The 23,036-nt window shown below is 38.6% G+C and overlaps 1 protein-coding gene across 1 annotated transcript; it reads right to left on the reverse strand.

Annotated features, from left to right (window-relative positions):
* Window positions 1-10,504: 10,504 nt before the first annotated feature.
* Window positions 10,505-23,007, reverse strand: GGH (gamma-glutamyl hydrolase). The gene is made up of 9 exons (XM_063299331.1): window positions 22,854-23,007; window positions 18,271-18,385; window positions 16,879-16,929; window positions 16,110-16,194; window positions 15,163-15,301; window positions 13,593-13,699; window positions 13,417-13,504; window positions 11,608-11,745; window positions 10,505-10,731 (listed from the first exon to the last, which is right to left on the reverse strand). Exons 1-9 carry the CDS (start codon window positions 22,957-22,959, stop codon window positions 10,610-10,612), a joined length of 951 nt encoding a protein of 316 aa, XP_063155401.1. The 5' UTR covers window positions 22,960-23,007; the 3' UTR covers window positions 10,505-10,609.
* Window positions 23,008-23,036: the final 29 nt, after the last annotated feature.

Below are 23,036 nucleotides of genomic sequence, written 5' to 3' on the forward strand. Positions count from 1 at the left end.
TAATGCATGTGCTCACCTAGCAACCATACTTCACTAGCAGTTCTAGTAGTTTTGTTTTTGTGTGTAGATGAATTGTGAAGCATCACTTCAAATGCTTTAATGGTTCTAGAAAACAGATGGTTTTTTTAGATTTTTTATCCCACCTTTATTATTTTTATAAATAACTCAAGGCGGCTAACGTACCTATTACTCCTTCCTCCTCCTATTTTCCCCACAACAACAACCCTGTGAGGTGAGTTGGGCTGAGACAGAGGGACTGGCCCAAGGTCACCCAACTGGCTCTTATGCCTAAGAGTTTGTGACTCTCCTTAGCAAAACTGAAGGTTCTCCTGATGTTTACATATTTTGGTTTCTTTGTTTATCTGCAGTAACTGGAATCAGATTCCTATTCTATCCTGTATCAGGTCAAAGGGGGTGGTGAACCCCAAAAGTTATGGATGTATGAATTGGGACTTTTACTGCAGTTTCAAGGTTGTGAACTGGCGAGTCAACATAAAGCCACAGATGCAGAGTATTTGAGAGACTGTTGCCTTTTTTTTGTTTGTTTTTTTGGTATTCATCTGAAGTCTTCTTTAGCCTCATCTAGTGGTTACTTGGAATTTTGCACTCCATATATGGCAACCTTAAGTATATATCCTTGCCCTGCACAATCTGGACCTGTGGTTTCCAGTCGTATCATTTTTGCAGACTTCTACTCTGTCACTAAAATCTTTTTAGGACCGCCTTATAAACCAAAGATAGGAGTACTGCATCCTTCATAAAGAATCATCCCAAAGTTTGGCACCTGTATCAGAGACTACTTCCATTTTCCTGTGAACTATCCGTGGTCCATACACCACAGAGGGGACTAAGTATCCAGAATGTTGTTGAGTCAGTGGGTACATTTAAATGTTAAGAACTTATGAGCACTCTCATGAAACAGTTGTCATGATGGATGTGTCCAATCGCAAAAAAGTCATACTTCGGAAAGCAAACTACTGGACTATGTACAACCAGCCATCATTTTATTTTCTAAAAATGGCTCTGCAGTCTGTCTGAAGCCCAGAATCATTACTGGAAAGGCAATTTGCATTTGCAATTAAGGCCCAGTCACTTCTTAAATTAAAAGCTTGTTTTAAAAAAAAGTCAAAGAAAACAAAGCAACATGCTGTTGAGCACGATTGTCCTTTTCTACAATACTGGAGACCCAGATTGTTTGATTTAGTTTTGTTTACTTCATCTTGTGAACTCTTGGGCATTGTGTAGTCATTGAAATAGCAGGATTTACATTTTGGTAAACTGGCTTCAGAATGCACTGGCGGCATGAAAGGGTAGTTTATTGTTTAGACTTGTACTTCTTCTACCTTCTTACCTCTATTTTGTTCACTATTTGTTTGCAATATGTATGGGCAATGTTCTTAAGTAATCCACTCCATTCCAGTATTTTAGTATTTAAGATCTATTTTCTCTGTGTGAGATATGGGAATAACTGTAATATTGTTTAAACAGCATAGAGGGAGCACAATTATCTCCACCTTTAGATAGTATGCAGTTATTTAAGGTGTAGAATTATGAACAATAATAAGAGAGCTAAGTCCTTGTAATGCAGGAAGTCATGCAGTAGATTTGTACAGTTGCCCAACTGTGCAATGAATAAGCAATAGGAAATAGCCTGAAGTTCCTGTTTTGTTTTTTAGTATGTATGGGAAGGTGGGAAATAAAAACAATAAACAATAAGGAAAAAAGAACAGAACCGATTCTGCCAGCATTCCTTGGTGTAGCTATTTTCCCCAGGTTCTACACTAGTTTGGGCTGTGGGTCTATCTGAACTGGATTATGTTCAGGAAATTTATGGTGTGTCCGTTTCCGCCTGCCCCTCCCGCCAGCTTTTGCCATCTTTTATTGTGTTATTGAGTTAATCTACTGGGTTTTGTTTTTAATTTGTACATTATCCAGAGTTGTCATGAGTTGGCAGCCTTATACATGTAAACTGTGAATACATAAAATAATTTACGGAATCCATAAAATGACAATACATGAGCAAAAATGATCCTGAATTCTAAACTTCAAAGTACAAAGATGTTCAGCATCACAGAGGTTCCCTGGCTTTCTAATGCTTGCAGTCTGGAACAGAAAATTGCATACAGCGAAAAAGCAATTTAAAACTGTTAATCTGTCTGAAATACTATACAAGAAACATCACTTTCCAGAAGACGGTATAAAAGCCAATTAAGTTATAATTACTAAAGGGAATTCCTCTTACTTTGTTTCAGGCAAAATCAGGGTATGGCCAAAGCTTTAGACTCCAACTAGTTCAACCTAATCCTCCACTCAGTGTATGAATCTTGAAATTTCAATTCATCCAGAGACTTCGTCCCTCATCTTCTTTCAGTTCTGGCATACAAGGACAGAAAATGTACTTTGTTTCAAGTTTGAAACCAAACACTGCATCCTGAAAGTGCCATCAAACACAACTTGAACCCAATTTGGGTGTTCTGTGCTTTATCAAATCAAAACTCAACTAGCATTTTGGCAATGAAAACAGCTGTGTCCCAACAGAAAAAAATTATCTTAACTCAAGGCTGAACTGTGGAGTCCTTGGTGCTCTTTGAGCTTGGTTGTTTGCCTGCAGACATATCATTACCCAACTAAGTAATGAACTCCTTGCATCATCAGTGTGAGCAAGGAGGAAAACACCCCCCCACCAAAACTGACATGGCAGGCTACTATATGTAAACAGGCAGCAAGCGCCATACTCACTCGCACTGATGATGGTACCTAGTTGGGTAATGAAACGTCTGCAAGCAAACAACCAAGCTTGGAGAGCACCAAGGACTGCACAAACAGCTATGTATTTAAGCTAATTAGAGATTTTAGTTTTATATTGACATGTGTGTGCATATTGGTACAGCCACATTCAGGCACATGGACTGCAATACCATTTTCAGAAGTCCCAACGTTCCCTCCCACTTTTCATCTTTTCATGTGACAAAGAAGGTGACACAAAATCACAGGGCAGAGGCTGTTCTTTCTATTCCAGGAAACTTCAGATGCTTGTGGAATAAGTTGATAGAGACGCAACTTAACTGAAACTGAAAGACACAACCACACAAAAGCAAGCCATCAGCAAAGAATTGGGGGAGTGGGGAGATAACCAAACTACACTGATGATGGCTTGAGTTAGGTGTGCATGTACACTCCGTGCTTGCTCTTATCTATATACAGGCATCCTAAATATCAACACCAACAAGAAACTAGAGGATGCATAGTGCTCACATACTTAGTGTTCACATAATTTACTTCTACTTAGTAGAAGAGCTAGATTGAACTTTTTTTTTTTTGTTATTTACATAATTGCATTTATTTATTTGTTTATGAGATTTATATGGTCACCCAACCTGAATAGTTGCAACTCCAGGCAACAATCAACAAACAAGAAAACAATACAGTTAAAAACAACAACAAAAAGTGATAGGTGATTGGAACCCAAATTGCCATTACACCCCTCCAGGTGATGTAAGAGAAATTCTTTTATGTGTATATTGAACATGGTATTTCATGGACTTGCCAAACATAAACTTTTGATGTTACCTCCAGCATATCATCTGCTTTTGAGGCCAAAATAATTAGCTCATCCAGCTTCTCCACTGGAAACTTTAAAAAGGTAATAGCAGCTTATGTTTCCAACAGGCATGATGATGGGAAAGAGCCCTTTTCTCCTACTGCCTGGACTATGTCAACTGATTCTGGTCAGAGCAGGATCTCCACGCTGCATATCTATATGCTTTGAATGAAGGTGTCAGCCTTGTGAGGTAGTCCAGACAGGAAGCATGCCCAGATGAACTAATTCTACTTTATTGTAAGGTTACATTAACAGAATCTTATATATGCAAGTATATTTCTCCCCATCACATTTACAGCCCAAGGAACTAGGGAGGATCTCTTCTGAGACATTTGCCATTCCCACTTTCCTGCTATGGGCTAACCCACTTCTTATCCAACCACCGCTCTTCTCCCTGCCTCCCAAGATCATTCCTACATACCATTGCATCATGTCACCTCAGTCCCAACAGACTCTGATGTTTCCAGTTGGGTCAGGTGCTGGGCCACAGCAACATCATCATTAATCATGCATGAAGGTATGTGGGCCATGACCATGAGATTGAGGGAGCCATGGAAGGATGTTGATGAATTCCACTGGAACTCAGATGATACAGGACTAGATAAACGCAGATGGAGTCTCCGCCAGTATGAACCTCACTCAGTGCTCAGGGTTGAAAAAAGAGCCAAGTAAGCCATATGGAATCTTTCCCAGTATTTATGGTATGAGCAGGGATTTATCCCGGTATGATTTGTTCCTGTGAGCAAGTGACAGGCTCAGAATGCAAACCAGTGCTGGTGTTTTATAGACAGCATTCTCCCCTCATACAGTATTTCAGCAGTGGGCTGGCTGTTGACTGTAATCTGGAGACAAGTACGGGGGTTGGTCCTGAGACCCTTCCAATGGCAGACTAGGAAATTGAAACAAAGGGAAGTTCATCTCAAGGAAGGTGTCCTGCTCCACTAAGTCAGTATCCAGGGGAATGTCACTGCACCAGTTGCTTTGGAAATACTCCAGCTTAGGATGCTAGCAAGTGGGGTGATAGAGAATATCTCTTTGGGTACATACTCACTCTTTGTTGGATTAGGGCAAAATCCTTTCTATTTCATGCTGATAGGTTCACATATTGCACTGTAATTCATTTTGACGTTAGCACTGCACTGTATGAACAGTTTGTGGCTTGTTTAATAGATGATGGTTAAGCAAAGCAAGGTTTATTGCAATATATAAATCCAATATGAGTCACTACATACATACATAATTTGTTTCTTTCTTTCCAAAGTGTGTTTCATAAAGGTTATGCAATACCTTTGAAAAAGCAAAACTCATCCCAGGATACATTATTAGCATCACAACCACAGGCATCTATTATATTTTGACAGGGCAGTTATGAGTAGCAGCTGTGTAATTTTACACTCCTTCATACCTGCAACAGTTCTGCGACTGTGAGAGGGGGGAGAAGGAGAAGGAAGAGGAAGCATGATGGCATCTCTATTAGCTTACTTTTAAATGGGGTTGGGAAGATGCATCCCTCCTGGAAAACTGCTTAAATACATTTGTGCTTAATATATGTTGGGATTTCTCCAGAGTCTACAGAAAAAGAAATAAATGCAATACAAAAAAATAGGAAATGGGATTAGCTACCCATTTTCATGTGTTTCCTGATTATATACCTGCTGTTACCAAGTCCTCTCTTCTTGCCTTAAAGCAGAAACAGCGTCAATGCTATCACGTCCAATATGTGCATCCACATATTTGTGGAGCATCAGCCATTACTCTTTTGATGCCTGCCTTTTTTTTAGTGTGAAGTGCAGTTGTGCAAAGTGTGCATTCAACATAAACTTTGTGAAGCAGCAGAAATAAAGTCTAGCTCCCTGTTGAATACATACACAGTAACAAAATAGGATTACCTTTGCCCCCAGGTGTCATTTTGATATGGGGATGGTCAACCTTTAGCTGTCCAACTGAGATCAGATCCTTTGCCATGCTGGCTAACGTTGATGAGAACTGAGATACAACAACACCTGGAGGCCATATTCCCTCCCTCTCTCCTTCCTTCCCCCTAACTTCTCTTGCTTTTCCAGTAGAGATTAGATGTTTTTACTCTCTTCCTTTCCTGTATAAAACACTTCCTTGCTCAATATATTGAAGAAACATTTGCAGATTCAGGTTTACAACATTCATTTACCAACAGACGGTTTATGTGCTTTTGAGGTGGAGATTGTTAAAAAAAACCAAAAACAAATGAAATGAAGACTGGCAACAAATGTCACAAAGCTCATCTTGTCAGATGTTCAGTGAGGCAAAAGAGATATTCCAGATCTTAACCTGTTTTTTTTAGCAGTGTAATCCAATTTAAAATAACCTCAATATGAGATTTTACTTTTCCTTTCTCAGAAAGATTTTACACCTAGATTGTAATTTACCAGAAAAGGCTGTAGTAAAACTAAGAGAAGACTGCTATCCAAAAAGGTGTGTGAAATTAAACAGCACCATTATTTACATAAACAATAAATTAAAAAAATCCATTTATGTTCAGTAATGTATTAGATACACATATTTATTATGTCAATATTTAAATATTGAATATAGCCTACAAAGGCAGCTATGAGACAGTCTAGAACCAAAAGTGTGATGGTCCTATTTTTGCAATCAGATGCAAGTGAAATACAGGGGTGTCTGCTGGGGGAGGGGGGGATAAAAAAAGATGGTGACTGTGACCATGTGATTAAAGCCCTGCCTCACATGTAAAAAAGGGCAGGGCTACAAATGTGTGATCATGGCCACCATCTTGATGTTTCTGACCACCTCCTGCAGATGCTCCTGCTGGAAGATATATTATTCTCTGCTGCCCACATTAACACATCACAGCAGTTCCTCCACATACAGGTTTTAGAGTTAAAAAAATCACACCTTAACACCTTTGCCTTCTTTTTCACTTAATTTAACCAGTCACCAACCACTGATGCATCATCATGCAATAGTTATTTTAGTAAGCTTATCCTAATATTTCTCTTGCATAACCCATATGGATGAGACTTGTTAAACAATATCATTTTTAATGCACATTTACCTGAGATGAAATCCCAATAAAATTGGACTTATTCTGGAATAAGCATGCAGGGGATTTGCATACACACCTAACATTTAAAACAAGTGATCCAGCCAGTTTTCACTCAGATTAACAGCTGCATACAATGCCATCTTACTTCTTCAGATTGATTGAGCACCTTGAAGTTTTGTTTGAAACAAAAAATATGAAACCTTGCCTGAAGGCTCCAGGCTTTGTTTACATATCCAGTACAAATCAAATAACATGGGTTATGTAGGCCCCCTAGTGCCAAACAAGGAACGGTGCATTAAAGAAAACCATCAGTTTATCACCTATTGTTCATAAAATGATACAGCTCGTGCGGACTTAGTAAAAGCCACACAGGTCAGAAAACTCTACAATTCAGTCCTTAATTTAAGCAGATTCTCAGATGAATCCAGTCATGTTTTCACAGGCACTGACTGGCTTAGCTCTCTTTCAGGGAGAGGTGCTAGTAACTTGGTGATGTCCAGATGGGTTGAGGTAAAGCTCCCATCAGCCACAGCCAACATCAGTAGGGAAGATGTCTTACAACATTCAGTCCTAATTAGATATGTATAGTAAGCCTAAATCTCAGTATAGTGGCTTTAGATGTGACATTATCACAGTGACAGTAAAGGCTGATAACCTGATAAGCAAACGAGTGCCTAGTTGCATAGTTTGGTCATTTAGATTCTATGGCTAGTGGAAAATCCTGAGCTCTCAGACCCTGCATTGTGAAATAGTTGACAGTTCACATCTATCACTTCCGTGTCCAAATCCTGCATTAGACACTTAAGTCTTTATAGACCTAGTAATAAGAGCTGAAAGAATGTGCCTATTTAAAAAAAAATAGAATCAGCTTTCAAAACAAAGCCATAAATACCATTTCTTAAATGTCTGGAGTAGCTATCCTTCCCCCTCATCCTTTTTGATAATCAAAATTACCCATATGGATGCATGCTAAGAAGATAGTAAGAAATTGTACGCATTTGGTTCTTAAAAGCACAGTTAAGTTGCATTTCCTTTATTATACAGCAATAAACATTTCAGCGGAGAGTACAAGGCCATGTGCTTGAAGTCAAATATATAGTGAAAAAATAAAATGGAATAACGGTATTAAGTTGAAGAAACTAAATAACATTTAAAATACATTCACATTTACTTCCTCTCATTCAGTAATTCAGTTTTGATCCTAGCATATTGGGACCAACTTTATCAGCCCAAAGGGCCACAATAATTTTACTAGGTTATCCCAGTTTGTGAGTGGGGTGGGTGGGGAATAGAGGTGGATTATAAGTTTCTTTTCTTAAGACCATTCTAAAACTTAAAACTTAACAAATTAACCTTTATTCCAAGTTTTGGAAGACCTCATCAATTAGGTGTTTGTCACCAGGTTTCAGCAGTATAATCAGAAGGGTTGCAAAAAAACAAACAAAAACAGTTTGTGGATCATGCCTGGTCCATAGGCTGTGGATTGCCCACTTTGACTTATTACAGCATGTTAATGATAAATGTCTATACAAAAAGTGCAATTATAAAACACATACAAAAAGTAATAATCTTATATACTTTAAAAGGCTGATGTTGAATTCACATAAACAGCACCATCAACATGAAAGGCTTTCATAATCAGTTATGTAAAGAAAATCTCTATCCCATTAAAGGCACAGGTGCACCCCCCCCCCAAAAAAAAAGACCATACTGGCAGACACACATGTATTTATGGTGTTAGCATAATATTTTACTCAAAAAAAAAAAAATTCAGTCACAAATACTTAACCTATGTATCCAAACAGATCTAGGTTTCCATATTTGTTGCACTATATGAAAACCTAATATTCAGTAAATTTTTATCTTGGTATGCTTTACTTCAGTGCTGAGTGTACAGTAGATAAAAATCCACACCTACCCCTAAGCATATTTAGCACCTTAGCTGTCAAACAGTTCTGACAAATCTTAGAAAACCATGGATCTAAACTGCATAATGTGACATCTTAGAAGAGGGATTCCCTGATCTTCAAATTTTTGTAGGTACTTAAAAAAGAAAACCCCAAGCACCATTTATCTAGTCAAATGATAGTGACTGATATAACCCTGGAATGGGATGAAAGTCGTTCTCCAGCAGCCACTTTATGGCTTTCACAAAGTGAAATGTTAAGATTCTGTTTTGAGTGGGCTGGAATGCACTTAAAAGGCAAATTGGGTTTTTTTTCCCATTCTGGGTGAGTTTTAGGGGGTAAAATGCTATCTGAAGCTTTATAAGCATCCTCAAACACAAAAAAGCATCTGAAAACATAGGCCCTGCCTACTCAAGTGAAAGCATGAGTTTACCAGCTGGCAGAGGGTAAGGGAAAATGCTGCCTGAAGACTAAAAAAGGTTGCTCATGAAGGTCTAACTCAACCCTCCACAAGAAGATGCCTCCCAGATGTGCTGGGACTTCAGTTTCCATGATCCCTAGAGGAGGTATGTATAAGGTGGTTTTGGAAACAACTGCTGTACTTAGTATCAGTTTTCTCCACAGCATTGCACAAATCCAATCAGTTTAAAGTGGTTGGACAGCACAGGGAGTGGTTATGAGTGGAAAGCAAAGAGGCTGATTAACATGTAGGGGAGGGAAACTTAATGAGGCTCAGGGACTCACCAAGGATCACCTATCTCTATCATAATAGTATATCTTAAACTGTATGAGCTATATCAGTGAGTTTGTGGTAGACCAAGGTTTCTAAAGGAAGAACAAGAACAAGATCTAAATCAAATTCTGTTTTTTTTAAGTGCCACATTATTCCAAGAAAGATGTATCAAAGAAGGGGATCTCAAGAAAGGGATTAAAAAAGAAGGACATCGTTCGGGTGGATGATGATGACTGCTCCAAACAGTAAAACAGTATGCTAAGATGTAGAGAGATATAAGAAAGGGAAGGGACTTGATAGCAATTGGCAGGTTGAAGATACGAGATTAAAAAGGCATTCCAGTGGGAGGCTCAGAATATGCAAAACTGTCTCCTTTGTGTGTCCAAGGAGAAACTTTGTCCTTTGTTCAAGGACCGGTTCCTGAGCACTTTTATACCAAGCTGTTGTTCAATGGACAGAAACAACTGTAGCAGGTGTTCCTTGATCAGAGAAGAAAAGTCATTATTCTCATTCATGTGAAGGCCATCCTCTTCAATTTCTTCCATTAAATAAGATTTTTAAATTAACACAAATGGAGAAGTGCAATTTCTCAATCACACAAATGAAATACGTGTGGTCAGTGCAGACATAGTCTCAGGATAAAATATACAACCGGTAGAGCATTTACCAACTCAGTAATTCTCCCAATAAAGAGCAGCACCCAGATTTGTACTGGGGGTCAGGCAAGCACTTCTTCAGATGCTGTCCCCTCTTTACCAAGCAGGTAGTAATGTGACATGGTAAGTCAAATCCTGTGTCGTTTGCAGATATTAGGCCAGTATTTCTCAACCTTAGCAACTTTAAGATGTGTGAACTTCAACTCCCAGAATTCCCTAGCCAGAGTTGCTGGCTGGGGGATTCTGGGAATTGAAGTCCACACATCTTAAAGTTGCTAAGGTTGAGAAACACTGTATTAGGCTATAACCCCCAAACCACCAAGTGCTGCTTTTGTTCCATTCCTATTGATTGAACTGATATGGGAGTCATAGGCCTTGTCCTTGAGTTGAACAGTTATTGGGGACACTTAGAAATATTCCTGCACACACTTCATGGAATTCAGAACATTCACAACAAGCCATTTTCTCTCGATGCTGACACAGCAGCTTTTCCCAAATTAGCCACCTTAGAACATAAAGAGTGATTCTACAGAAAGGACTGGAAAAATAAATTCTACAAAGAGCTATATGCAATCTGAATTTTTGCCCTTTATAGTACATTGAATCAATTTAAAACAGAAACGTCAAGTCATTTTAAAATCTACTTCTGCTGTTCTTCAGGCTGGAAATTTAATCAAAAAAGTAAACTTGGTCAAAAGATGAAAAGGTCCCAGTGAAAACAGGATTAAAATTATAAATCAGCACATCGGTCTCATCCTTTTTGCTGGAAAAATGATGGCTGCTCTTCCGGGCTGCAAAATATTGGAGACATACAAATTATTTTAATGTTGTCATCTTGTCCAACACTAATTCTTTTGTTAACATTACTATTAGACATCCTAACCCTAAATAAAATCCAGAGCCAAAGATGCATAGAGACTTCAAGTTCCCTTCTATGAATACAGAAACTTCAGGGGTATTACAGTTTAGAGGATATGACCCAGACTTAAAACTGTTTTTTTCCAACCCTGCCCTTCCCTGTAGGTTTCTCTGAATCACCATATTGAAAGATAACAAGGGAAATGTATGCTGCTGAAACTAGCACTGGTAAAATCTCAGCTTTATATTGGGTTTATAGTAGATGGCCTTTTCACAAAAGAAAAGTAACAGGTCAAAGTTACTGTGGAATAAATCTTTTGTGTGCAATGCAATTGAAGTAAGAGTATAATTTTAAATACTGCAGCCTCAATATCTAGTTTTTCAGACCCTTAACATAAATAAAATCTACAAAATAATTTGCTATATTGTCATATTGGAATGTGAGAATGACCTTGGAAGACAGGGGGAAGAGATGCTGCCTAGCAAATGATCAGACAGAAGGGGAAGGAGCAGCCCGCAACTGAGTAACAGGCAGAGAAAGAAACTTAGAAAGGACCTTCCCTAACTGATCAGGCAGTAAATAGGGACAGTGGGAGATTTGTACTTTCAGACTTGCAAGATTCTGTTAATGTAGCTAACAATAAAGTAGAAGTAGCTCATCTGGTCATGTTTCCTGTCTGGGAGGGCTGAAAAATTATTCCATTAATAGGAATGTCATATTTGCAGTCCAAATGATATGTTTTTTTTTCTTTTCTTTTGAAATAAATGTTTCATTATATCCATCCACGTCCCTTACTAAGGTTACATACCTTCATTGACAAAGAAGTCAGCTATGAAAAATGTTACTTTTATAGCTGCTGAGGAATGTGGAATGCCAGTTGAATTTTTCCATTCAAATGGATTTTTTTCTGGATGCCACTGGACACCATAAAAAGGGTATCTGTAAGCTACAAAAGCAGAACAGTCTTAGCCATTATACAGCAACAGTGCAACACCAAAATTTATTCCTCTTTATCATTTTCAAAGAGAGTTATTTGAGGATCTTGTGACTAGGGACAAAAAGCAGCATCTCAGAATTATCATCCAATGTACTGCTAAATAAATCTTCATAAATTAAGAGCCTATGTTGTCAAAATGGATACAATGAAATGAATTCTTGTTACAGAAGCTTACATGGCAACATCTCTTGTTAGATTAAAGACTAACAGGGCTACTCTTGGATATTAGAACATGGGTAGATGAAAGACCACTGTGCCACCCATCCCAGTGTTGTCTACTTTGACAGCAGCTGCCCAGAGCCTCATGTCTTTTCTCTTGCTTGAACTATGACCATTTTAAAACTAAAGATGCCAGAGTTAGTGCTCTATTGCTACACTATGGCCCTGCTGAGCATAGAGTTTTCAACAACTCTTTTAAAAGGGCAATTAAGAAATAGTAACATTACTACTAACTTAACTAAACTAACATAAATTAGGAGAGCCTTTTCTGCCACTGCCACAGCCCTGTGGAGCATCTTGCCCCTGAGGTGAGGTTGGCCCCCACTCTTCTCAGGACCTGGCTCTGCCAACTTTGCCACTTAGATTTTACTATATTCTTATTTTATTGTATTGTTATATTGAAATGGTTTTAGGTTTTAACTGCATTTTATTGTAAACCGCCCAGAGTCCCCCATGAGGGGGAGATGGGCAGTGAATAAATTTATAAATAAATAAATAAATACAAACAAACAAACAAACTAGCTTGGGGGTCCAAGAGTGGTAGGCAGCCCTGGGGTGGTTGGTGGTACGAAGGTGCTCTCTCCGCCTTTTAGTTTTCCTCTTTTACCTTCTTCTATCTTTTGTATTTGTTTCTATTTTTATAGTGTTTTTAATGGCTTTATTTGTAAGCCACCGAGTGTCACTTTTATAGTGAGATGAGTGGTGTATAAATTTAATAAATAAATTAACAATACAATCATTCCAACTTGGTAACATTCTTCCACCTACCCAATAATCTGAACGCTATAACATACCACCACTGAAGATGAGAACACTTGCAACTGACTTCCTCCACTTGAAGTCTACTTGGTGCTGGACTACAACTGACATAAGCATGCTGAAGTTTTAGTTAGATACATCTGAAAGTCTACAGATCAGGGAGAATATAGGGTGGCTGCAGAACATTTCACACTCATGTTTTTCCTAGCCTTCCTATTTCCTCCACTAATGCAAAATTTATAAATTGACATCCTTGTGTTGCATCTTTTCCAATTCCTTTGCTATGTTCGTAGGAATAGAACTGTGGTATGCAATAAGCTCACAATACACACCTTGTAGTTTTAACTGTATAAGGAAACAGAAAGAGGCAAAATAACCCCTGGAATCCATCTTACATTATCTGAACAAATATCTCCATCGTGGGATTTTCCTCTTTTTTCTTCTTTCCCATCACCAATAGCAGATTCGGGGGATGTTGAAGAGGGTAGAGAGGAAAGAGAAAACCTATTGCACCATGTTGTCAATGCAGAAACATTATTGGATTTCACCCATAGGCTGCCCACTAAGTATCCACATAATAGCTACAATTTTCAGTTCTATTTTCAGTTCTAGACATCATTTAGAAGCTAATTAGGTTATTACCTTCCATGGTGGATATGAACTCCACAGTATGAAAATTAGTTGTTAAGATCTTATAAAAGTTGCGTAGTTTCTCATTTTCAGTGTAGTTCTGTTTAAAAAAAAGAAATCATGATTTAATCTAGTTTTTAAAAGGGGACATTTTTATCTGCATCATTTTATTAATGACAAGAAATTACCTGCACAGATAGGCTCCAGAAATGAAAGTGTGAAGTCACAGGCTCTGAAGCTATCAGTTCATATATATCTTCAGGAAAATCCTGGAACATCTTGCTGCGGTTTGCACCTTACACCCAAAAGAGAAGAAAACACCACTCTGCATTAAGAAGAGGCAATGACTGGGTTCAAATTTCATGCTAGGCTACATACCACAATCTGCAAACCATGGTGGCTACATTCACCACCTACTAAGTCAAAATCCAATATTCTATCCTATCCTTTGCCGAGTTGTGCCAACCAGGCCAATATTACCAACTGTAGGGCACCCTTTTGTTCGCTCAGATTTGGACTGCAGACATGAGCCAGGCCCCCATCTTTCTCAAGTAGATGGCCACTTAGCCTCCCTGCTGCAGACATCTGTGCCAAACGCGTGGTTATGTCCAGCAGCCAATTCAGTGAGAAGTATCCAGGGGAGCTTTTATGGCATGCTCACGTATTAAGTGCCCTAGATAATGAAAGCTTGAATGGGGCTCTAGATTTTCTTATGCCTTGCTCAAGTTTTATACAGTGAAAGTATTAGTGTCATGATTATTCAAATATATCATCTTCATCATACATTTTAAAGCAATTCTTATGAGCGGCTTTTGAATTTAATCAAGAAAACGATAACCCATATATTTCTGAAGGAATGAGTGTCACAGCAGTACTGAGCTGGGAACTACATTGTGTTGTTCCTAACTCAGTACTGCTGTCATTAAATGGAATGTATCATATAAGTGTTTTTTTCCTCTATTCTGATCAAGCAGAGGATTCTGTTACTATAGCTAAAAAACATCCAACACGTTATCAGTACAAAGGTTGACTACTTTTGGGCTGCTCTAGATGTAGACCAGATCTTCAGAAGCTAGCTACAAGGCAGACGGGCACACAGACACCACTTCCCCCACCCCCAAATATACCCTTCTTTTCTCCACAACTGAAAATGCTGATTAGGAAGAATTACTAAATACAGGTAGTCCTCGACTTACGATTGTTCCCAAGTTACGACAGCCTTGGAATGGGTGCTTTACAGTTGTAAAGCACTTCCGAGCATCGCAAAACTTCGCGCCAACACCCCACGGTCACATAATTGCATTTCAGGCACTTGGCAATCAGCTTGCATTTACAACTGGTTGCAGTGTCCCATGGTCCCATGATCATGTTTTGTTACTTTTTTGCTGTTTTCTGGCACAAAAATGCCCATGGGGAAGTTGGATTCACTTAAAGACTGTCGTAAAAATGGTCGTAAAATAGGGTCCAGTCACATGGTGATTCAACTGCAGCACCTTATGATGGAAATTCCAGTCCCAATTGTGGTTGTAAGTAGAGCACTTACTGAGCACTTTCAGGAATCCACATTGCATTTCCACTGTAACAGCTGAGAAAAGGTAGCTATTTTGTTCCCCTTCACAAGGGAAAAAGATGACTCTCATGTGTCATGCATTTCCCAAACTACTACTTCATTGAGCCTCAGGAATTATTAATGCATCAATTCTATGATCCCCAGCAGAATTCAGAAACATTCTGTTGGCTAAAACTGTGAATTTTCACCTTGAGTAAAATTCAGTGGCATTATAAAGCCATCTGTATTAGTCCGAATGAGCAAGTTTTCTCCACTCGTGAGATAGGTGAGCAACTGGTGTCCAAGGCATGTCCCCCATACTGGAAAATAATCCCCTCTGTCATTGGCCTAGAAAACGGTAATGGGGAAAAAAAGTCTAGGTCAATACACAGAACTTAGACCAGTCTTCTAAACACGGGTTCTGCTAAACAGTTTGAATTATAACATCCATCAACCCCAACCAGCAATCACCACATTAGAACTATATTTGACCTCCAAAACCATCCTTGTAGGGAAATCTGTATTAGCTTCATTATCCACTATAGCAATAAAGCAGTCTAGACATGGCATTGTATTGGTATTCTGCCTTGAGCAACGGGAAGAAAGGGAGGATATAAATCAAACAAACAAGCAAAATTAAATTAACACGACTGTAGCTTTGAGAATAGAGAAGCAGATGATTGTGGGTAATTGTTCCACAAGTACTTTTTCTTAACTTCTTCCTGAATTGACAAGTCGTCTACTTCTTTTCAAAGATCAGTGTCCAGTTGTTTTTAATTAGCAGAGACATAAGTAACGATTCAGCCCATTCCTGCATGCAGGGTTCTGTTCAGTGGTTAAACTAATACAGGCTAAAAAAAGGCTAAGGAAAAAGGCAATTTAATATACTGTTTTAAGATAATAGGATTTATCTTTGAAATGCATCTGTTAGAGCTATTTAATTTACACATATCATTCCTGTGAGATGGGCGGCCATATAAATTTGACAAATAAATAAATAAATACACTCATCATGATACATCTTATGTATATTAAGTTGAAGTACACACCTCTATTGACAAGGTGTATGCAAGCGTAAAATTGTGTAAACATGAATCACTTGTAGCCTTCAGGTCTCAAACGTCTAATGCAATTTCTTGCATGCTAAAACACTTACCTCTAGTGCTTTTTTATAAAATATCTTAGCAACTCTGGAAAATTCAGAAGTCTTAAGATCAACACCACCTCCTGGAAAAAGTATCCTAAGAAAGCAAAGTTACAACGATTTTATTATCAGGAACAAAATTGCAACTGACCTCAGTTAAATGAGGGCTATGAAGGAAAGAGTTTTAATATCTATTTAAAAAAAGGAATGATCAGCGAATACAACAGAGCAGCAGTAAGTGCAACTTAATAAGCTTCATTTGGGCTTCTTCTTCAACCACTCTACAGTTTCAAGTTGATTGTTCTAAAAGGCCAATATCCAACAAAGATCTGCACAGTTCTAGTCTGTACTTACTTAAAATGCATTATGAAGTAGAATGTTTCTCAGGAGCAATCCATGTCCCAGTTATTAAACGAGCCAGCAAAACAGATGAAGAACCACCATTCTGGACATATATTCAACCTTGTGCTAAGCAACTTTTGATCCTTCAGAGATCACTGAACCATAGTTCCCAACTTTTTGCATCATTAAGATGTTGCTAAAGGCTCACCGATATAAACCTATTTGCATTGCTACAATTTATTACTCTCAATGACTTTTTATACATCAAGTAGTTTACAAATTTTTTCACCATCTTCCTTATAAGGTAGGCTACTCTCTGTAATTGTCATCCTATGAAATTCCTGGCTGGCTAGAAACTGAAATCAAGGTCTTCAATATCATTTCAGGTCCTGATGCTCCTTCCACTGCTGCCTGATAATTAACTTATTAGTACACTTACCCATTTATAGAATGGAATATCTTATCATACTCTTCATTGGAACGATTCAATCTATAATAATTAAAATTAGAAGTTTTAGCATAAGTATATACCATTCCAGTGTCAGATTACAAAAAATTTGTAGTCATTAGATGCAAATAAAATTAATCTTTAGTAACACCTAATTACTTTATATGAATGAACTACCCAAAATAAAGTTTACTACCCTTCTCACAGTACGTTTACTAGGAAGTATAATGAACTACATGTATGGATTATGATGGGGAAGCCTGGATTCAAACTAATCACTGGATGTAATGATTGCCTATTCAAAATCACCATCAGACTCACACAAGGCTTTCATGGATATCTGATTTAATAATGAATAGTATGCAGGATCACAAGCAAAGCTGAGAATAGTGAAAGCAGGGGATGTCTCCCAATAAAACCCCAAGCAACTCCCAGTCCCTCCCCCCAAAGTCAGTACAATTCCATGCCCACAGGTGCTCCTAACGGTTCCTGCCAGTCTGCGGGAAAAGTCCTTGACAAGGCGAGATAACCCAAACATGCATTCCTCATTCTTCACTCCTCGCATCACAGCCTGGTACAAGGAACAGCAGCCCCCTCCCATACAGCAACTCATGTCGGCCCCATGGCATGGGAACCCATTACAATGTTTTCTAGGAACATTGAATCAGTAACCATGACACTGGATCACCTTAAGACAGTAATTTTTTAGGATTGCAATATTTTTAATGGGATTATTATGGGGGTAACTCTTTCCTCCAAGAAACTTAAGGCAGCATATATGACTGGTCCTGGATTTTCCATCTCAGCTTCAGAACGATCTGAGAAATAATGATTAGCCCAGTGATTTGTTTTGGTGTGTGGGGGGTATATTTATATCCTGCCTTTTGTCTAGGAGCTTAAAGCAGTGTGTATTGCTCTTTCTCCTCCATTTTACCACCACAACAACCCTGCGAGGAAGGCTGAGCTAAGAGTAAGTGAGCTTCCATGCCTGAGGTTGGACTTGGACATGGGTCTCTTCAATCCTAGTCTACCACCTTAACTACTACACCACACTGGAGCTCACTCTAATGAATTGCTGAATAGCAATTTGAACAGACATCCCCATTCCCACTTCAACACTCTAATTATTGCATACAACATCAGCTTTGCAAGTACAGTCACACCAGGAAAATATTACTTCGTTCCAGCCTTGAAGACTGACATTCCAATTCTCAAGAGGCTCATCCCTAACAGCTGCTTCTACTTCCCCAGTGGGGAATATTAAGTCCTGAGTAAGCTTCCGTACTGGATTATATCATGTGGCATCTTGAAGACAAATTTAATTATAGCATCCATTTTTTATGGCTGGCATATAATGTGAGCATGTGGTTCTTATCAGCTTACCTTATTGGCACTACTCTTGCTCCAGCTGATTCGATGAATTTCACGTATGAAGCAGCAATGTAAGAACTTCCAAACTTTTGAAAACTTTTAAAATCTGTTTCCTGAGCTAATATTCCTAAGACCATCCAGAAAAAGAGATAATGTATATTATATATTGACAGCATTCTGAGCCTAGAATGTAGAGGCTGATGATGAAATAGTAAGAGCTGTACTAAATAATATATTTCATATTGTTCAATAGTTGTCTGGATCCCTAAAAGAATAAATCTGTCTCAGCATCAGATACTGTCATCATGCAACAGAAAAGTCACCTGTTTCTACAAAGAATTAAAAACCTGTCCATATTTGGGACTATCTGGCAAAGCCACATCACTATAATTTGCGATTCACTGAAATAATGCAAAATCAAGAAAAGTGACAAAATGACAAATACATCTCAAACTCCTTGTGTATATTCACTATAACCAATTACCTGATTGCTTAATTTGACTGCATCTTACACTGAAACTTTCCATATGAGAAATGTGAAATGGCCTTAACAAAGAAGGAGAACATGAGACTATAATGCATATACATCAAGCTATTCCTTTTAGGGGTGAGCAGTAGAATGCAGAGCATAAAACAATGGGCCATTTAAAAGTATGTTTTATGCTGTAGTTCCAAGCTTCATCAGCTTGGTGGTTTTCAAATCTCTTGGACTATAGCTTTTAAATTCCCAGCCAGGATGGCCATTTTGGTCATGCTGACTAGACTTCTAGAAGCTGTAATCAGACCAACTTTTAATTACTTTTTAAAAAACCCAGCTTGTTTAAATATGAAATGCTTTATCTTTGACTAGCTTTGCTCTTCAAAATTTAATATAAAGGAGGCAGATTTCAGCAAGTAATTATTTTTTCAGCTAGTGTGGTACATACTAGCTATGTTGGTACTGTGGAAGAAACTGAATCTTCTCATTTTTTTTTAACTTAAGGTGCATACCAAAACATAGTAAAATATTTTCAATATTTTCCAGTAAATTATGCAATGTCACTGCAAGATCCATTGCACAACCATTAAAAAAAAAGCCATCTGCTCAAAACATTCCAATATACTCGCTCAACAGCTTTCATTAAAATGCTGGATCTGACTGACGCTTTTTCCTTCCAGGGCTTCAGTGACACAGTAAAGGTTGTGACCAGAAGAAAAACAGCAACTTTAAACAGGAACAGATTAAATTACTAGCAATTTTATAAACCCACTTTAAACCGATGCTAAAAATCAAGAGTATATAATACTTCTATTATAAAATTAAAAAATATAAATAAATATAATAATTATTTATTTATTTATATTTCAAATTTAGTCACTGCCCATCTCACTCAAACAGCAACTTATGTATTAGATGTCAATACTTTCCAAGTAGGAGCTCTCCAGATGTATTGTACTATAGTTTCCATAATTCTCAGTCACTATGGAATGATTGTAATTATAGTCCAAAATATCTGAAGGGCAGCAGAGTTGATTTCTGTAGAAATATAGTACAGTATCAAAACAACTGATACCTTACATCATATTATAAAATATTTTACAAAAACCACTTGTGACTCCCAAACTTAACTTCATGTGTATCTTAGCTGCAGTTTGTTTACTTGACAGATACCTTCATAATGACATGGAAAGTTTAAAGCCTAAATATTAAACATAGACAAATAGTATGCAGTGAAAGTCCACTGATACACAGCATATATCCCTTGAAGAATCCCAGTTAGCATACGTCTCTTGAAGGGTCCCATCATTTGGAACAAAATCCGGTTTTGCTTTTTCTCCACCAAATTCTGGAAGGCAGACCAATTTACTTTGATCCACTGTAAAAAGTCTCATTTGTTTTTGTATAGCTTCACTCAGTGTTTAGAGAAAAGTGGTGAATTGCTGTCTTCTAAATGATGCATAAATATAACACCTGCATTCTTCATTACTGGCCACGCTTGCTGGACTAGCATGCATCAACAGAGGGAGAGTATCAAGATTACGGTTAGTGATAGTACTGCTCTATACTGCACTGGGGAGGCCACAATTGGAATACTGCGTCCAGTTCTGGTCACAATACAAAAAAGATGCTGAGGTTCTAGAAAAAGTACAGAGAAGAACAGCAAAGATGATAAGGAGTCTGGAGGCTAAATCCTATGAAGAACGGCTAAAAGAACTAGGTATGTTTAGCTTAACAAAGAGAAGACTGAGGGGAGACATGATAGCGGTCTTCCAATACCTGAAGGGCTCCCACAGGGAAAAGGGTGGCATCCTCAGGTGCTGTGGATTTATTCTCCATAGCACCTGAGGGTAGAACAAGAAACAATGGGTTGAAGCTTGTCAGAGGGAGATCCAACCTGGAAACAAGGAGGAATTTCTTGACAGTGAGAACTATTAAGCAGTGGAACAGCTTGCCTCCCAGAGTTGTGGGTGCTCCATTGCTGCAGGTTTTCAAGAAGAGATTGGACAATTGTTTGTCCAAGGTGGTATGAAGATTCCTGCCTTGGGCTTAGGCAGGGGGTTGGACGAGAAGACCTCCTAGGTCCCTTCCAACCCTATGATTTTATGACTACTGGGACTTATAAAACAACAATACCTGAAAGGCCATCTAGCATTAGATGTTTTTCTTTCAGCAAAATCCAGTGCAGCTAAAAACACATGAAGTCATCTAATTGGGTACAAAGACCAGACAGACAGACTAATCATGCAGGGATCAGCCAGTGTCTGGGGTTGACTGCTCACTCACATTTCTAAATAAATATCTACATAAGAATAGTCTGTCAATCACTGATAAAGAACCAGTTTTTCCCACAACCCCCAAAGTAAAAGAGCTGACCAAGGGCAAAAGCAACTGCTCCAACAATCGAATAGCTCTTCAGATATATGGGTAATGCCAATATAAACCCCATGAGCTGTCAGGGTTTTTTGACTTACCACCAAGTCAGTGCGACTCTTGGCAACCACACAGATAGACCTGTTCTGTAATAATGCTGTCTCTATTCAAGAGAAGCTTGGGTGAATATGCTGGTGTATTTCTGCTGGGCAGCTGTATAACAGGATTGTGCATGCTTAAAACAACAAACTCCAAATGTTTCAAAACGTACACGAGTCTTCATTAAAGCAAGCCAATTTTTTTTTTACAGCTTTGTCCAAACCACTTCTTCCACATCATTTTCAAAGCATGCACAGCTGTAATAATTCTTTTTAATGATAGCTAAAATAAATTGGAGAGCCAGTTTGGCATAGTGGTTAAGGCATCAGGCTAGAAACCAGGAGACTGTGAGTTCTAGTCCCACTTTAGTCACAAAGCCAGCTGGGTGGCCTTGGGCCAGTCACTTTCTCTCAGCCCTAGGAAGGAGGCAATGGCAAACCACTTCTGAAAAACTTTGCCAAGAAAACTGCAGGAACTTGTCTAGGCAGTCTCTGAGAATCGGACATGATTGAACCAATTTTTTTGAAAAAAATGAATAAATCTTTTGGCTAAACTGGGTGGAGTTTGTGAATCAATATCTTTACAGCTGGTATATAAAGGTATGTGTATACTGTATATACTTATTGCAGGCCTTTGATTGCAAGCTGCAAACCTTAATTTGCCATTTATCATTATCCTGTTATATCCATCCTCCAAATCCAAAGAAACATTTGAAAACATTTAAATTAATTTCAAGTTGAAAACAAAATCCTTGGAGAATGAAATCATTTTGGTTTAGTTTGAATCAATTCAGTGAGATTAGTTCAAGTGGCTTCTCCTTCCAGGAGCTGATGACCACAAGTCTTCACTGTGTCTGCCTCTTTGTCAGTCTTGCACATTCTTCAAAACTTAGAGCAATCCAGTTATATACATTGCTACTCCAACTGGCTCTTTGTTGTCTCCCACTTCTTTTCATTTCAGCTGTTCTTTCTAGCAGCATCCTTTGTATACAGTTGTATCTGGGTATACAGCCTAAATATCTTGGTAAGACTAGATCATTTGTCACTCCACAGGATTCTCAAGATCCAAGAGTGAACCACAAATGTTTTATTTCATGTTTGATTAGGTATTATTTCATTTTAACTAAGCATTTTAAAAAATAAAACTCATTACTCTAACCTACCTCCAACCACATTCGTCGGAAGTTACACCCACTTCAACATTAGCATAACAGGGGAAACAGAAAGAACAAGAAAACATCTATCAAGACGTCCTACTCACGCCTTAGTACTTCTTCCGAGAAGTCAATGTAACGGATTTCAGTGGGAGGAACAGACTTACTAGCCGAAGTAAGGATTAACTCTAAAGTCAAGAAGGTTTCCTTTTGGGCAAGCACTCAGGAGAAATCACAGCGAAGACTCGGAAAACGCTTCCATTTAGGTCTTTAAGCCACGTGGCGGCGTCGAAGGCTATAAACATCGCGTTTTGTTTGGAAAAGCAAGGGACGGGAGGAAGCGAGATTGATCTCTCTCTCATACCCACACCTCCACACTCACGCGGAAACGCGCCCGCTGCTCTTTCCCTTTCTTAACACAAAAAGCACGAAGTCCTGGATGGCTAACTGTCATCTTCGCTGCTCCTGCAACATCAGTGCTCTTCAACTTACCAATAATTGGCCGCTCGTTCTCACTCCGCAGCACAAACGACACCGCGGAGCAGCAGAAAATGCCGAGAAGCCCCCAAGCCCCGCGAACTTGCAGCTCCCTCGCCATGCCCAACACCCGCTCCGCTTTCGAGCCAAATGAGCTCGCTCGGGGAACTAGCTCCAAGCATTCAGACGCGCCTCAGC

The sequence above is a fragment of the Candoia aspera genome, chromosome 3 (genome assembly GCF_035149785.1).
Source record: "Candoia aspera isolate rCanAsp1 chromosome 3, rCanAsp1.hap2, whole genome shotgun sequence".
Lineage (NCBI taxonomy): Eukaryota > Metazoa > Chordata > Lepidosauria > Squamata > Boidae > Candoia > Candoia aspera.

Bases quoted from the DNA above. Each gene is read 5' to 3' on its own strand.
- GGH (XM_063299331.1), bottom strand. From the start codon at position 22,959: ATGGCGAGGGAGCTGCAAGTTCGCGGGGCTTGGGGGCTTCTCGGCATT. The intron at 18,386-22,853 runs GTAAGTTGAAGA...GGATGGTCTTAG, and splicing joins GAACGAGCGGCCAATTATTG to GAATATTAGCTCAGGAAACA. The intron at 13,505-13,592 runs GTAATTTCTTGT...TTTTTTAAACAG, and splicing joins TCTGGAGCCTATCTGTGCAG to AACTACACTGAAAATGAGAA.